The 15815-nt window shown below is 45.0% G+C and overlaps 1 protein-coding gene across 4 annotated transcripts in view; it reads left to right on the top strand.

Moving 5' to 3' along the window:
- ADAMTSL1 (ADAMTS like 1) overlaps positions 1-15815 on the top strand; it is a 1156072-nt gene that overhangs the window by 1050893 nt on the left and 89364 nt on the right. For all 4 annotated transcript variants that reach the window (XM_033920627.1, XM_033920609.1, XM_033920600.1 and 1 more), the window contains 2 exons: positions 9229-9357; positions 15308-15487. In XM_033920627.1, coding sequence (XP_033776518.1) covers positions 9229-9357; positions 15308-15487 — 309 coding nt within the window. The remainder of the gene's footprint in view (positions 1-9228; positions 9358-15307; positions 15488-15815) is intronic.

Consider the following 15815-nt stretch of genomic DNA (forward strand, 5'->3'; position numbering starts at 1 on the left):
GCTCTTCTTTGAACCTTTTCTAGCGCCATTTGGATGATCAAAAAGACAGGTTGTCCAAATGTCCATAATCAAAATAGGTTTTAGACGTATCTAAAAACAGCTTAGGCCTTTTCAGTGCTGCTGTATGCCCAGAGTGAAAAGGGGCATTTTTGAAGGAGTGGTTAGGGCGGGATGTTGGCCGATCTAGACTTAGTCGTCCTGCAGCGATAATCGAAAGTTCAATGAGACTTCCTAGACGGAACTATACGTTGTGACTTAGGCGATTTAAAAACAGGTATAAGTGCCCAGAAGGTATCAAAAGTAACCAGATAACCACTGCAAGGACAAAGTAAAGACTCCCACACACTCCCACAATAATCACTGACCTCCTCACCCCCCAACCACCACCACCATAAAAATCGGAATAAAAAAGTACTTACCTGCCTCCAGAACATCAGCACCTGGCATAGGAAAGCCTAGTAGAACTGCACAAAGGTGTCTTATGTAGTCTGGGGGATGTGGGCTAGTGAATCATAGAGAGGAGGACTCAGGCCCATAAGCCACTTTAACCACTGCATTCATGGTGAAACATGTGCACCCACCAAAAAAAACCCCCAAATTCTACTGTACTTCCATATAGGTGCAGCCATAAGGGCTATTGGGGTGGTAGATAGGTGGGTATAGTAGGTTTTAGGGGTGTTTTGGGGGGCTCACCATGATCTATAAGGGAGTTGTGGTGAGATGTTTATATGACACCCTTTTTGTGAAGTTTACAACAGAGCCCTGTAAGATGCCCCACTACTCTGTTGCCATGTCTGGGCGTTTAGTCCATCACTTTGCTTGTCCATCCCATGTCCAAAAGGTCTTGTTCTAGGCATTTATAACTTGGATGATTTTTTGAATGAGAATGGGGTATAAAGATAGACAACTTAACGGTCTGGACGATTAAACGTCTGGACATACAAGTAGATGATTCTTGAAAAAAATATATTTTGGATGTACTTTTTGAGAATGGACTTTGGACATTTCCAACTTTGGTCAACTAGCAAATTAGGCCCAAAACGGACTTAGACTTTATTTTTATTATGCCGCTCCACTATGGCCTATTAGGGCAAGGGTGAAGAAAAAGTGAACATTTAATATTTAATTTGTCCATCAGTTTTCTTCTGCTCCTGGTAGGTTTTCCAAACAATGGGAACCAGTGCCATAGTTGGGGGGGGGGGGAGGGAGGAACGGGACAGACTGCCCCAGACACTGTCTTTAAAAAAAACAAAAAAAAAAACTTATGTTTATTGAAAGTGAAAAAGATCACAACCGAACAGTAAAGTACAAAGACAGCCAAATATAGAGAAATTTCAACAAAGGCAGTGAGACCCGCACAATAGAACAAGGAAGTCCTGAAGTACATCATAACCAAAAAGAAAAGACTGGGCTCACCGCCCCTGGCGAGTAGCATAAAATATAGGAAAAGAAAAATTCAGAGACATCAAGCAGAGTGCTTTGCCACCATTTTGTGTAAATACTCCTAATCCTGCCAGACAATCTGCACACCACCACACACACACTGCAACAGGCACACCAAAAGAAAGCCCAAATCCCCCCTCCCCGCCATTCCCAACCCCCCATCCCCAAGGTACCAAAGAAGCAACAAGGCCCGGCCATAGACCAACATCAAGCAGATGATGAAGAAGGGAACATTCCCCCATCCCTTCAAGGAGGCACCAGATCCCTCAGCCACTTCCACAGGGTGACATAATGCTGCTTGGCCAGTTGCGGAGATCGAGCATAAGATTGAATCTCAAATTGGGCTAGCTTCTGAAGTCTACTCTTCCATAGGGGCACTGGGGGGACATCCTCTGACATCCAGTAGGTCAGAATAATTTTCTTAACCAAGAGTATGGCATTATAGAAGAAACAGCAATAGGGGACCGTGAAGCCCTGGTCCTGAAGGGAAGCCTGAAAGCCCAACAGAAGGGTCCCATAATCCCAAGTAACAGGGCGCCGCACTACCCGTTCCAAAAGGGAAAAAAACCTCCCTCCAAATGGACAGTTTGGGGCACTTGAGAAAAGAATGAAGGTAAGTACCAGCCAGACATTTACACTTATCGCAGAGGTCGCTGTCCCAAAAGTCCCAAACATGCACCTCGCTGTCTGGTAAAATAGGCTCTATGTAGGACCTTATACTGGAGTTCCTGATAGTCAGCAGACTTAGTAAACAAGTATAGAGTCCGAAAACAGGACAAGAACTGCTGCTCAGTAATGCTGCACCCAAGATCCTGTTCCCATTGTACCCGTAAAGGTGTAAGGACTGTCAAAGAGAGAGAGGACTTCAACAGCCTATACCAATGAGACAGAGTGTTGAGCTAGCCCAGGGTAGCCAAGAAGGCAGTATCTAGCTGCCCCTTAACCCAGGCCTCCTCATTCCCCCGGTGCTCAGCCTCCCAATAATACCGGAGTTGGAAATAGGAGAACAGATATTGAGGAGGCAAGCCCCAGGCATCCCGTACCTGTTGAAAGCAGGGGAAATCCGCAGAGATCTCCAACAAGTGTTCCATGGCCACATACCCCCAGGTTGTCCAATCCCTGAATACTGACCGACCCCAGCCCGGAGGGAATTGGGAATTACCCTCGAGTGTCAGAAAAGAAGACACCCCAGGGCTGAGGCCCTATCTATGCCTCCACCATCTCCAAGCTAGTCGTAAGGGCTGCAAAAACTGGAAAGAGGTCTGATAGCGACAAGCATGGTCCGAATGGGAATGGAGCAGGTTAAGAAATTGAAAAGGATGACTCCAGCCCTCCAGCCAACCTGTCTTGGTGTGGGCACTGTGACAAACTAAGCACCCGTGCTAGTTTTGCACCTAAAACTACTAAAAGGATCCTGTGCAGAAGAGCTGACCAGATCAGTTCTAGTGACCAACTTGAGTCTGACCTCCCTTGCCATTTTATAACAGCAGGGGTGATCTGGATCAGGGGCAGGCAGGCTCACAGCATTTTCACCCTGTCAGTACATCAGCTAGGGCAGCTAAAGACAAGGTAGCTGTGCCTATGAAACTGAGGCAAAGCAGACAAGGCAAGCCTGCAGTACAGTTCCCCCTCCATATTCGTGGTGGTTAGGGGCAGAGCTGGCCCGCGAATATTAAAAAACCGCGAATAATATTCGGGCCGGTTCTGCCCCTAGCCCATGCTTCCCCCCAGCTATTTTAAGCCCTGTAAGCCCCCCCCTTAAGTCTTACCTGGTGGTCTAGCGGGTTTTTGGGGCAGGAACGATCTTCCCACGCTCATGCCCCGTGCAGATCGCTCACAGGAAATGACTGTCTTGAGCCCCAAGAATTGCACTTTGACTTGGTTTGTTTTTGCTTCATCGCTATAAAACTAATATTTTCAAGAATCTGTTCACCATTTCACTGCTGGACATATATACTGCTGGACAACATAAGAACATAAAACTAGCCTTACTGGGTCAGACCAATGGTCCATCAAGCCCAGTAGCCCGTTCTCACAGTGGCCTATCCAGGTCACTAGTACCTGGCCAAAACCCAAGGAGTAGCAATATTCCATGCTACCAATACAGTAATTGCTTGTTTGTATGCATGTGATTGTTGGGACACTTGATGTTTACAGTGCTATATGTGTATGATGCTATGGTCAATGTAGAGTGGAGTTTTTTCAGCCGATGAATGAAAGTGAGCCTACCCGTTCCTTGTTAGGATTCAATGGTGTTTTTCTTCACATAAATGTTGGTTGCATGAAAGTGATGGTTGAATGGGTTCTGTGTTTGACTGGATGTTGGTGGTGATTTTTGTACATTTGAATATCCAATTTGGCAATCACAAGCAAAGAAACCCAACAGAACTGCAGTAATATGTCAAACAGCAAATAAAAAGGAGAACTGCAGAGATGATGTACCAAAAAAACACAAGTCTTTAATCAATAAGTAAGCAGTTTGTAACCAAAGAATATGGCCCACTTTCGCTTTCAGTATAGCACTGCGAACGAGCTTACCGGATTCGGTTTTTATCTTCTAAATTGCACTCTTTTATCCAGTTGTATACCAAATGGTTCCCTAGAATGTGGTTTCAATACCTTTAGGACCCCTGAGGAAATGTTTTTCGAAACACGGAGTGTGACGGGTCCTGGTTTATTACCTTATGTAGACCATATTCTTTGGATACAAACTACTTACTTATTGATTAAAGACTTGGGTTTTTTGTACATCATCTCTGCAGTTCTCTTTTTTTGTTTGCTGTTTGAATATCCAATTTGCCTCTTTATCAGTTGCAGAGATAGTTGAAATCACTCATTATTATATTGTGACCCAAATAAATAAATAGTGAAGGGAGAGTTCAGGAGAAAGGTGTTGTAGGGTGGGAAGAGAATGCTTCCTACCACACTATACACCTTCAACACATACTACACTCCTGATACAAATATACACAGCTGACACACACACGCCTACCACCCTTCATCATAGTGCTCCCCATCATGACCCACACAGATACAGTACATGCCTGACTCTGCAAGATAAAAAAAAGGCACTAGGTATCATTGTTTAACATTGTAAGCATGACTTTCCATTTCATATTATCTTTGGTACATGTTGTTTTAATTTTGTACCCACACGAATCGGTCACATCAAAAAATTCACAAATGAATCTTTGCTCGGCAATTATGGCAAAATGCTTGAAAGCTGATTTGTGACACAAAACAGTGCTCAATAAATTCAGTTCTAAATTAAGCAAGTCAGAACAAAAAAAAAAAAGAAACACGTCGTAATAAATGTAAAGAACAAGTGTCAAACAGAGAACAGCCAAATGCTTATTATATTCTATGATATTACTACAGCTAATTTAATGCAGGTGCTTGAGTCAAATTTGAAGACAATTATATTAACATAAAACAGGAACAGTTCCATAGGACACGTGTGGTGCTCAGATCTAAGCCACAACCTAATATTATTGTAAACAGTAGAAAAACTCATTTAGCTTATGGGAGGGGGCTGTCCCGAAGTCCCAGAGCGGCCTTGATCAAGCCCTAGTTTAGTGGGGCTGGACAGCACTTCTTCTGTGACAGCAACCTGAGCCCATACTTAGAAGTCAAACCAGCTGCTGCAGGAGGGAAAAGGAGCAGCAATTTTAGGAGAATATAGAGCAGACACCTTTGGAAAAGCATAGATCAGGGGTGCCCAAAAGATCGATCGCAATCGACCAGTAGATCATGAAGGCAACACGAGTCGATTGCAGAGCCCATCCCAGGCTCCGTGATAGACTCAAGTTGCCTTCGCATTCTACATGCATCCCAATGCCATAAGCAGCACAAAGAAGCTGCGGGCCGACCATCCTTCCTCCCCCTGATGTCAATTTTGACGTCGGAGAGGAAGTTCCTGGGCCAGCCAATCACTGCCTGGCTGGGCTGGAACTTCCTCTCCAACGTAAGCATTGATGTCGAGGGGAGGAAGGATGGTCAGCCCGGTGCTTCTGTGTCGGGAAGCAGGGGGAGCTTGGGGTGGCGGTGGCTTGTGGGCCTGTTGTCCGATGGCAGTGGCTTGGGGGAGGGCAGGGAGAAAGAAAGGGGGCAGGCAGGGAGACAAAAAGAAGGGGGGACAGGGAGACAGAAAGAAAGAAGGGGACAGGGAGACTGAAAGAAAGAAGGGAAACAGAAAGAAAGAAAGGGGGGACAGAAAGAAAGGCAGAAAGGTAGGCAGAAAGAAAGAAGGGAAACAGAAATAAAAGAAAGGGGGGACAGGGAGGCAGAAAGAAAGAAGGGGACAGGGAGACTGAAAGAAAGAAAGGGGGGACAGGGAGACAGAAAGAAAGAAGGGAAACAGAAAGAAAAAAGAGAGGGACAGGGAGACAGGAAGAAAGAAATGGGGCATGGAGAGAGAAAGATAGAAGAGAATGATGTGGACCATGAAACTTACAAGTTATTCCACACTTTTCTGAAACGAAAAGTGTGGAATAACTTGTAAGTTTCATGGATCCACATCATTCTCTTCTTGGTTGGGCTGAGAACTTTTCAGCAGCGCCTCGTATGTGCCTCACCTAGTGGAAAGATTGGCATATGGGCAACCGACTCAAATTGATGTCACAGAAAAGGACAGAACCTTAGCTAATGAGATTCATTCTTATCTTCAAAATTCATTAAATAGTGGTCAGTAAAATTCCTATATCCTTTGCAAATTTTTAGGGTTTGCCTTTGTTTTGGAAGGGTGTTATCTGGGAGTGGTCCATTTAGCTCAGCATTAAGTCTCCACATACAGACATGGAGGAACAGAAAGTCAAGTTTAAGGCAATGCAAAATAAATTAAACAGTCAGGAAGTTAGATCTAGCAAACAGACTGAGGTCCTATGAATTGAAAGGGAGGAGCAGACAGAAATGCTATCCCTAGTCAAGACTGTGATGAGAAACTGTGAGTTACAAAACATGCATGACATTCGTTAGTGTAGTTTTACTCTGAGGAGGCAAGGAGTAAAGAGATTATACTGGCCATATGGAGAAGAGGGATAGGGTTACCATATGACTCCAGAAAAAGGAGGACGGTTTGAGACATTGAAACCAATGGAAGTAAAACTCAGATGTCTCAAACCGTCCTCCTTTTTCTGGAGCCATATGGTAACCCTAGAGAAGGACCAATTCAGCATTAGCACCTACAACATTTAGGAGGTTACCAGCACCCAGTGCTCACCCCAGAATATACCTATACCGCCATTATAGTTTTGGGGGATAAGAAGATACCAGATTTTAATGGAACATTTGTGAAAGCTGATGACCTGCCAGTAGAGCAGGAGTTCTCAGCCAGTAGAGCAGGAGGGACACACCCAGCCAGTCAGATTTGCAGGATATCCACTAAGGATATGCATATGATAAATATTCACGCTCTACCTCTATTGTATGTAAATCTGTCTTATGCATATTCATTGTGGATATCCTGAAAACATGACTGACTAGGTGTTCCCCAGAGACTGGGTTGAGAACCACTGTTGTAGAGAAATGGATCATTCAGATCAGAGAGGCGTTGAAGGTTCTGGGAGATCCAGAAGATTGATTGGTGATGTTTAAGGATCACTTGAGGGGCCAAACCAAGAATACCATGACTTATGTACTTTCCTTAGAACAGAAATGTGTAGAAGATAAGTTACTGAAAATGAGAACCTATCCTTGCTTCATTCCTTTTGGAGGTTTTAAAGGCCTGTGAAAGGGTGTTTGTTTTACAGATAGGAATCACAAGACTCCAGGTCAGAAGACACAAGTAAAGTCTATCCTGGGTTTTTTTTACTCATATTACTATGGCTAGCACACTGACAAATTCCCAGAATGCTTAGCAACCAGAGTAGAAAAACCAGGACTGACTTATCTGTTTCTTAAGACATGGAGCCAGGTGGCCACCTGCCACCGTAGCAAGGCAGACTTGCTAATGTTTTCTGTCACTGGAATATGCTTGATGCATTTCTTCACCTCCTCTTCACCTCACCCCCATTACACCCTGTCCATAGAATCGTTATAGCAGGTATTCCTCCTTTGTGTGCAGCTAAACTAATCTAATCGAATTAAAATCTGTAAAAAGAAGGGGAAGGGGTTCTTTCTCCATTTTCTTTCATATCCAAATGATTATCTCTCATTTTGTGCCCAGGAGAAAACTTAACTCAGGGGCCATGGGGAAATATTTCAGGAGAATTCCAAATGGTGATTTTACTTAAGGGTTCTCTGTTAAGTCACAGTGTAAATCACATGTAGTTAAACTCTCATATTACTTGAAAATGGAAGAAGATCAATCACACATGTCAGGAGCTAGTGGAAATTTTACCAGACATTCCACCTCTTCATCCCCCTGAAGCAAAATAAAAGGCAAAATTTTCTTCTGAAATACTGAATGTGCTCAATTTTTTCCACTCCTGCTACATGGTTTTCAGTGTATTTAGTATTGTGTTTCTAAAATAGTCAGTGAATCATGTATTGACATCCTATACAGAATCATGTCTACCTGAAAGGACAGAAGCAGTACCCCCACCCCCTCCCCCAATTCTCTAACCAGTGCTCATGTCAAATGGCACCGCTGGTTAGAGAATCGCACCTGCCTGATTGCAGCATGGGAATCCCCAATCAGCTGAGCTGGCAGGGCTCCTCGAAACAGCAGCTATTGGGGAGTCCTGCCGGCTCAGCTGATTGGGGGGAAAATACCCCTGCCATGCTGAGCCAGCTGCAGCAGAAGACCCCACCAACACCCACCCCACAACATCCATGACATCCGCGATTGGCGGGAGAGATGCCCACTCCCTCCTGCTTAACGCCCCTCAATCCCCAATACCTCCCATGTCCAATCGGCAGAAAGGATGCCCACTCCCTCCTGCCCAACACTCCAGACAACCCCACCCACCCACGTCCAATCAGCAGGAAGGATGCCCACTCCCTCCTGCCCTTCGATCTCCCACCCTGAACTCCTGGCACCCCAAACACCGCCCCCCACCAAGTTGCTTCTTTGTTTATAAAAGAACCCAGGATATTGAACTTCTATTCTATCGCCTTCAAGCTCAAAATCATCATCATTTTCCAAGTTCATGATCTTCTTCTTGTTTATGCTCAGTTCTAAGCCATATTATGACTTTTTTGGCTTTGACTTTTCTCATGTCTTCTTTGCAGCTACTGATGAGTGCTGTATCATCTGCATAATGCAGGTTGTTTATATTTTGGCCACTAACTTTGAAACCAACACTCTCTTCTTCCAAATTTGCTTTTCTGAAGATGGTTTCACTGAAAAGGTTGAACAGATAAGATAACAAGATGCATCCTTGCCTGCCGTCACATTTCATTGAAAACCAATCAGTGTTGCCATATTCAGTCCTCACTGCAGCTTCTTGATTTTCATATAGGCTCTCTATCAGCTGAGTTATATGTTTGGGTATTCCCATTTGCACTAGTTTATTATAATCCACTCAGTCAAAAGCTTTGCAGTTGTCGATGAAGCAAAGGTATAGGGGTTTTTGGTATTCTTTGCTCTTATCCAATATCCATCTAACATTAGCAATAATGTCTCTTGTTCCTTGACCTTTTCTAAAACCAGCTTGAACTTTGATTGGAGCCTTCCTTGTATTATTTTCAGCCATATTTTGCTGGCATGTGGAATTAATACAATTGTTCTGTAGTTGTTACAGTCATGGGCAACACCTTTCTTTGGTATAGGTATGAAGAGTTGTACATTATAGTTACAGCTTGGTTCTCTGGTTCACTTCACGAGCTGATGCTTCTCGTCTGCAGGAAAGCCACTGATAAAGACATCCAGAACTGCGCTCTTCAACAGCAACTCGCCTTCCTTCACTCTGGATGTTGGGAGCACGCTGACAACAATCCAGGGAACCAATGTTACCATTAGATGCCTAGTGGCAGGTAAGACACAAAAAGCCCTACGGGTTCAATTTTCAAGGTGAGTTAACCAGATAGAAGTGACTCCAGCCTGGTTAACTCCCACTCTGACCTGGTCTGGGACAGTTGCAGCAACATTTAACTTGGGCATGCTATTGAATATTTGATACTGCTGGGGCTGTCTGAGGGCAGAGCTGGAAGTTATCCATGCATCGCCAAAACTCAGCGCTGGTATCTGTATAATTATCTGATCAAGTTGGACTTCATAAATAACCATATAGCTATCCAAATCCTAGCACTGAATATCACTGATACCGGGATAACTTCTGGTGGCCACAACTTGTATGTTCAGTGCCTTTAGCTGGATACGAATAGCTTGAAATTTAAAAACAATACTGACTACCACAGGTAGAGTATTGACTGGGTAGTTTTTGAACATGTGAGCAGGACTGCCAGAAAAAAAAGATTATTACCTGGAAGTTTAAGTTCAAAAGAGTTTAGAATATATTTGTTTTAATGGAAAAGAAGAGAAGAAAAGAAAAGCACAACTATATCAGGAAATATTAGAGTGTTCCATCCTATACTACAAGAAGTATTGTCAATCATGTTTACTACACAGCAAGAAATCAGTTGCAGACAAGAAGTAAACACAAATCTTATTTTCAATTTGATAGTTGATATAGCCACCTCTTGTAATTTGAGTACTATGTTGATCTTTAAAGGTGGGGCATGCATAAGGTGATCATACGTCCCATTTTGAACGGGACAGTCCCTTTTTCAGATCCCCTGTCCCGTTGTCCCCACTCACAGCTTCGGGACGCCAAAATGTCCCGTTTTCAGAGAGGGTGTCCCAAAGCTGTGAGTGGGGACAACGGGACAGGGGATCACAGCCCGGATTCGGCTGCGGCAACATCATCGCTCGGGCCCCGCTGACCCTCCTATCTCTCCCCCCCCAACCGAACCCTTCCGACCCTTCCAGCGAGATGACCGAGCAGCAAATCTCCCTCCAGTAGCGTCGGCAGCCCCAGCACGCTAAACAGGCTGCTTCGCGGCTTTCTCCTGCTGGTGAGTCCCTCTGCCGCGTCACTGATGAATCATCAGTGACGCTTCACTGGCAGGAGAAAGCCGTGAAGCAGCCTGTTTAGCGTGCTGCGGCTCCTGACGCTACTGGAGGGAGATTTGCTGCTCAGTCATCTCGCTGGGAAGGTCGGGAGGGTTCGCTTGGAGGGAGAGATAGGAGGGTCACGGGGGTTCAGCTGGGATGGGGGAGAAGCGGTCTGCCTCGGTGCTCCAAGGGAGCAGAGGGGGAGAGAATTGGGGAGAGTGTTGCTGTACCCAACTGGAGGGAATGAAAGGAGATGCCAGGGCTTGGAGGGAAGAAGAGACGCCAGGGCATGGAGGGAAGGAGGAAGGTATGCCAGACCAAGGGAAAAGGAAGGGGGAAAGGAAGGAGGAGATGCCAGAGCATGGAGGGGGAGGGAGAGATGGAAGAAAAGGAAAGGAGAGAGATGCCAGGAATCAGGTCAGGGATGATGCCAGACCGTGGGGTGGGAAGGAAAGAAAGGAGAAGAAAGAGATACCAGAGCATAGGGGAGGGGGTGGTGACAGAGAGAGAAAAACGGAGAGGTGACAGAGCTGAAATCAATCATGTACAAATGAGAGAAGGGGCACGGACTAGATAGTTTATGGAAGGAGCATAGAAAGAGGGAAGATGCCATATGGAAGAGAGAGAGAGGGTGAACACTGGATGGAAAGAGCACAGAGGGCAGTGAATGGAAGGGGCGAGATAGAGGGTGAACAGTAGATGGAAAGGGTAGAGAGAGGGAAACGGACACTGAATGGAAGTGTGAGGGACAGGGGGAGCAGACGCTGGAAGGAAGTGGGGAGGAGAAAAAAAAAAGGGCACATGCAGGATTGGGGGATAGAGGATAGAGTTAATTACTGGAAGTGGTGAGTGAAAGAAGTGGCAAGCTATAGGTAGACACAGTGAAAGAGGGAAATTGAGGACTTAATAGTAAAAAAGAATTTAGACAGAGGTAGAAAATAAATTGAGAAGGAAGACCAGGGTAGAACAGGAGGAAGGGAGCAGAGAGAGAGAGATGCCAGAGCAGGGGGGAAGGAGAGGAGACAGATACCAGACCTGGGAGGAGGAAAAGAGGAAGGAGACAGATACTAGATCTGAGGGGAAAAAAGGAGGAGAGAGATATGCTAAAATCTGATGGGAGAGAAGGAGGGAGGAAGGAAAGAAGGAGAGAAAGAGGCAGAGAAAGTGGGGGGGTTGTAAGCACATTAGAAAGACTACAGAGAAAAAGGCTTGGATGAAAGGGGAAAGACAGGAGGCAGATGCAGGACTATGGGAGGATCAAACAGAGGGGGAGAGAGAGGGAGACCTGGAACAAAGGTAGAAAGGAGAACTGACACTGAATCTGGGGAGGGTAACAGAGGGAAAAGAGAGAGAGACCTGGACCCAAAGAGGGTGGGGCTCGATTGTGAAAGAAATGTTGAATGCAAAAGAAAGAAAGATTGGATGCATAGTCAGAAGGAAGTGCAACCAGAGACTCATGAAATCACCAGACAACAAAGGTGGAAAATGATTTTATTATCAATTTAGTGATCAAAATGTGTCTGTTTTGAGAATTTATATCTGCTGTCTATATTTTGCACTATATTTGTCTATTTTTCTATAGTTACTGAGGTGACATTGTATATTTTAAAGTAATCTGCCTTGACATCTTGGAAAAAACCCTGAAACTCGTAAATGATAATTAACATTTTCTCTGCGTACAGTGTGCTTTGTGTTTTTTTTATATTTTATGTTTACTATTATGAATTAATAAGATATTGTGTATACATGAAAATGAATGGAAGAAATTGGGGGTGGGGCTAGGGCGGGATTGGGGCGGGACTGAATATTAATAGATGACCCGTTTTGATGAAAAAAATAAATGGTCACATTAGGTATACACAGTCACAGTCCTTCCCTAAAGCAAGCAAATACAGATCCCCCCTCCCCCAATATTCAGCAGTTGGTGGCCAATATTTTTTTAAATGCTGATTGTTGCTGGCTGAATAATGCACTAAGGTTCAGTGTAAGGCTATGTCCTGGCACCAGCACTGAATATCGGTGGCCCAGCTGTCTGGAACCTATGTGGGCCCAGTCGTTATTCACCTGGGGCTGCAAAAGAGGTATGCAGCTCTGACTGAATATTGGACCAGCCGCATAATTTTTTAAATAAAATTAGAAAACAAAAAATACAGCCCCCCAGAACCTCCGATCCCCCTTTGAACACTTCCCATGCCCTTTCACCCTTTTTCTCTTGCCGATGGCAACCCCTTCAGAAGACTACCTCACCCCCCCCCCCCCCCAAGGCAGTGGCGGAGCAAGAGTAAGTGGCACATAGGAACATAAGAATTGCTGCTGCTGGGTCAGACCAGTGGTCCATCGTGCCCAGCAGTCTGCTCCCGCGGCAGCCCTTAGGTTAAAGACCAATGCCCTAACTGAGTCTAGCCTTACTTGCGTACATTCTGGTTCAGCAGGAACTTGTCCAACTTTGTCTTGAATTCATGGAGGGTGTTTTCTCCTATAACAGCCTCCGGAAGAGTTTTCCACCACTCTCAGGGTGAAGAAGAACTTTCTTACATTTCTACGGAATCTATCCCCTTTTAATTTTAGAGAGTGCCTCTCGTTCTCCCTACCTTGGAAAGGGTGAACAACATGTCTTTATCTTCTAAAAGGGCTCCTTTTATGAAGCCGTAGTAGCGGCTTTAACACACGTGACTTTTAATCACGCGCTAACCCCCGCGCTAGCCGAAAAACTACCACCTGCTGAAGAGGAGGCGGTAGTGGCTAGCACAGATATTACGTGCGTTAAACCGCTACCGCGGCTTCGTAAAAGGAGCCCTAAGTCTGTTCCCTTCATTATCTTGAATGTTTCGATCATGTCCCCTCTCAGTCTCCTCTTTTCAAGGGAGAAGAGGCCCAGTTTCTCTAATCTCTCGCTGTACGGCAACTCCTCCAGCCCCTTAACCATTTTAGTTGCTCTTCTTTGAACCCTTTTGAGTAGTACTGTGGCCTTCTTCATGTATGGCAACTAGTGCTGGGTGCAGTATTCCAGGTGATGGTTTACCATGGCCCGGTACAGCGGCATGATAACCACCTCTGATCTGTTCGTGATCCCCTTCTTAATCATTCTTAGCATTCTGTTTGCCCTTTTTGCTGCCGCCGCACATTACATGGATGGCTTCATTGACTTGTCGACCAGTACTCCCTGGTCTCTTTCCTGGGGGGGGTCTCTCCAAGTATTGCACTGGACATCCTGTATTCATGTATAAGATTTTTGTTACCGACATGCATCATCTTACACTCATCCACGTTAAACCTCATTTGCCATGTCACAGCCCATTTCTCAAGCGTGTTTAAGTCATGTTGCAGGTCTTAGCAATCCTTCTGTGTCTTCACTACTCTGAATAACTTCGTATCGTCTCCAAATTTTATCACCTCACTCATCGTACCAATTTCCAGTCTTTTATAAATATGTTCAAGAGCACAGATCCAAGCACCAAATCCTGCGGCACTCCACTCATGACGCTTTTCCAGTCCGAGTATTGTCCATTTACCCCTACTCTCTGTTTCTTATCCGCCAACCAGTTTTTATTCCACGTGAGTATTTCATCCTCAATTCCATGGCTCGCAATTTTTCAAAGTAGTCATTCACACAGGACCTTGTCAAACGCCTTCTGAAAATCCAGATATACAATGTCGACTGGGTCACCCTGTTCTATCTGCCTGTTTACTCCCTCGAAGAAGTGCAGCAAGTTCGTCAAGCAAGATCTTCCTTTGCTGAAGCCGTGCAGGCTGGTCATCATCAGATTGTGTCCGTCAAGGTGATCAATGATGCAGTCCTTTATCAGCGCCTCTACCATCTTTCCCGGTACCAAGGACAAACTCACCGGTCTGTAGTTTCCCGGGTCTCCCCTCGAACCTTTCTTGAGGATCGGCGTCTCTGTCCCGGCCTCTTCTCTGCCCTCACTCCTTTCTGACCCCTCCCCCCCACGTTGTGCACACACACCCTTCCCTTCCCCTGTACCTTTCTAATTTTCCAAGCGAGAGCAACAGCATGAAGTTGATGTCTGCATCATATCAGGTACCCTGTGATATCACTTCCTAAGTGTGGGGCCCGGAAGTGATGTCAGAGTGAGGTGACACTGACGCAGGCAGCAAGTTCGTAATTCTTCTCGCGCAGGAAAAATTAAAGATGTAGAAAGGAAGGGAAGGGGCGCACACATGTGGCAGGGGGGGGGGAGCGGGAAAGAGGACGGGTGACCGCCTTTTACAAGGATCCCTTTACAGAATGCTGACAACTTGCCAGTGCCCCAAGGTTTATCTTTGTATCTGGTGGTCTAGCAGAGGTTGATAGGGACAAAAACACAGCCCCCCTCGCTCTGGCCCCTTGCAATGGCTTCACAAAATGGCTGCTATGACTTCTAAGGAGGCCTTCGTGGGAATTTTGTGCTGCTTTTTGTGTTTGGTTCTTTATAAAATAAACAATGTAGGTGCCTTTTTCAACTTCTCAAATTTGCATCCTACTAGAAAATGTGGCCCATTAAGATCTTCAGATTTAATCACCCCTAGGTCCCATTTTTGTTTCATGCCGAGAACCACATTACCTAAACTGAACTGTTCCCTTAGGTTTTAGTAGTCCAAGTGCAAAACCCTGCACTTTTTAGCAATAAATCTGATCTGTCAAATTCTACCATTCCTCAGGCTTTGCTAGAACCCTATTCATGTTTTCTTTACCTTCCAAGATATCTCCTCTTCCAGATTTTGGTATCATCCACATAAAGACTGACTTTACCCAACTGTCCCTCCATAATATCACTTATGAAAATGTTAGAAAGTGCCCTCCATGTATATGTTGTTGTTTTTTTAAAACCAGTTTCAAGCTGGTACATATGGGGATTTTATTTTTCTTAGGTCTACCTGAAGCAGAGATTACTTGGTATAGGAATAAAACCAAACTGGCCCCAGCCTCTCACCAGCATGACGGTTCTTTGTTGCTTGTGAGTGTAAGTCTTTTGGATCAGGCGCTGTACTCTTGCAGAGCTTCGAATCGCCATGGGGAAGTGACAGAAACCACATACCTGCAGATTCTAGGTAAGTTTTTGTTTGTTTTTTACAACATTTTTATTGAGAGTTTTCAAATACAAAAATGTACAAATAAAACTTTACAATGCTAGTATACTGCAACAGAATAAACTGCATACTCTCAAGACATAATAGAATCATTTAGGGCCTCATCTACTAAACCGCGCTAGCGGTTTTAGCGCCTGGAGCTGTGCAGAATGGCCCACGCTGCTCCCGACGCTCATAGGAACTCAGTGAGCATCGGGAGCAGCACAGGCCATTCAGCGCGGCTCTCTGCGCTAAAACCGCTAGCGCGGTTTAGTAGAAGAGGGGGTTAAGGTTATCATAAAAATCCTTA

This window comes from Geotrypetes seraphini, chromosome 1 (assembly GCF_902459505.1).
Source record: "Geotrypetes seraphini chromosome 1, aGeoSer1.1, whole genome shotgun sequence".
In the NCBI taxonomy this organism is placed as follows: Eukaryota; Metazoa; Chordata; class Amphibia; order Gymnophiona; family Dermophiidae; genus Geotrypetes; species Geotrypetes seraphini.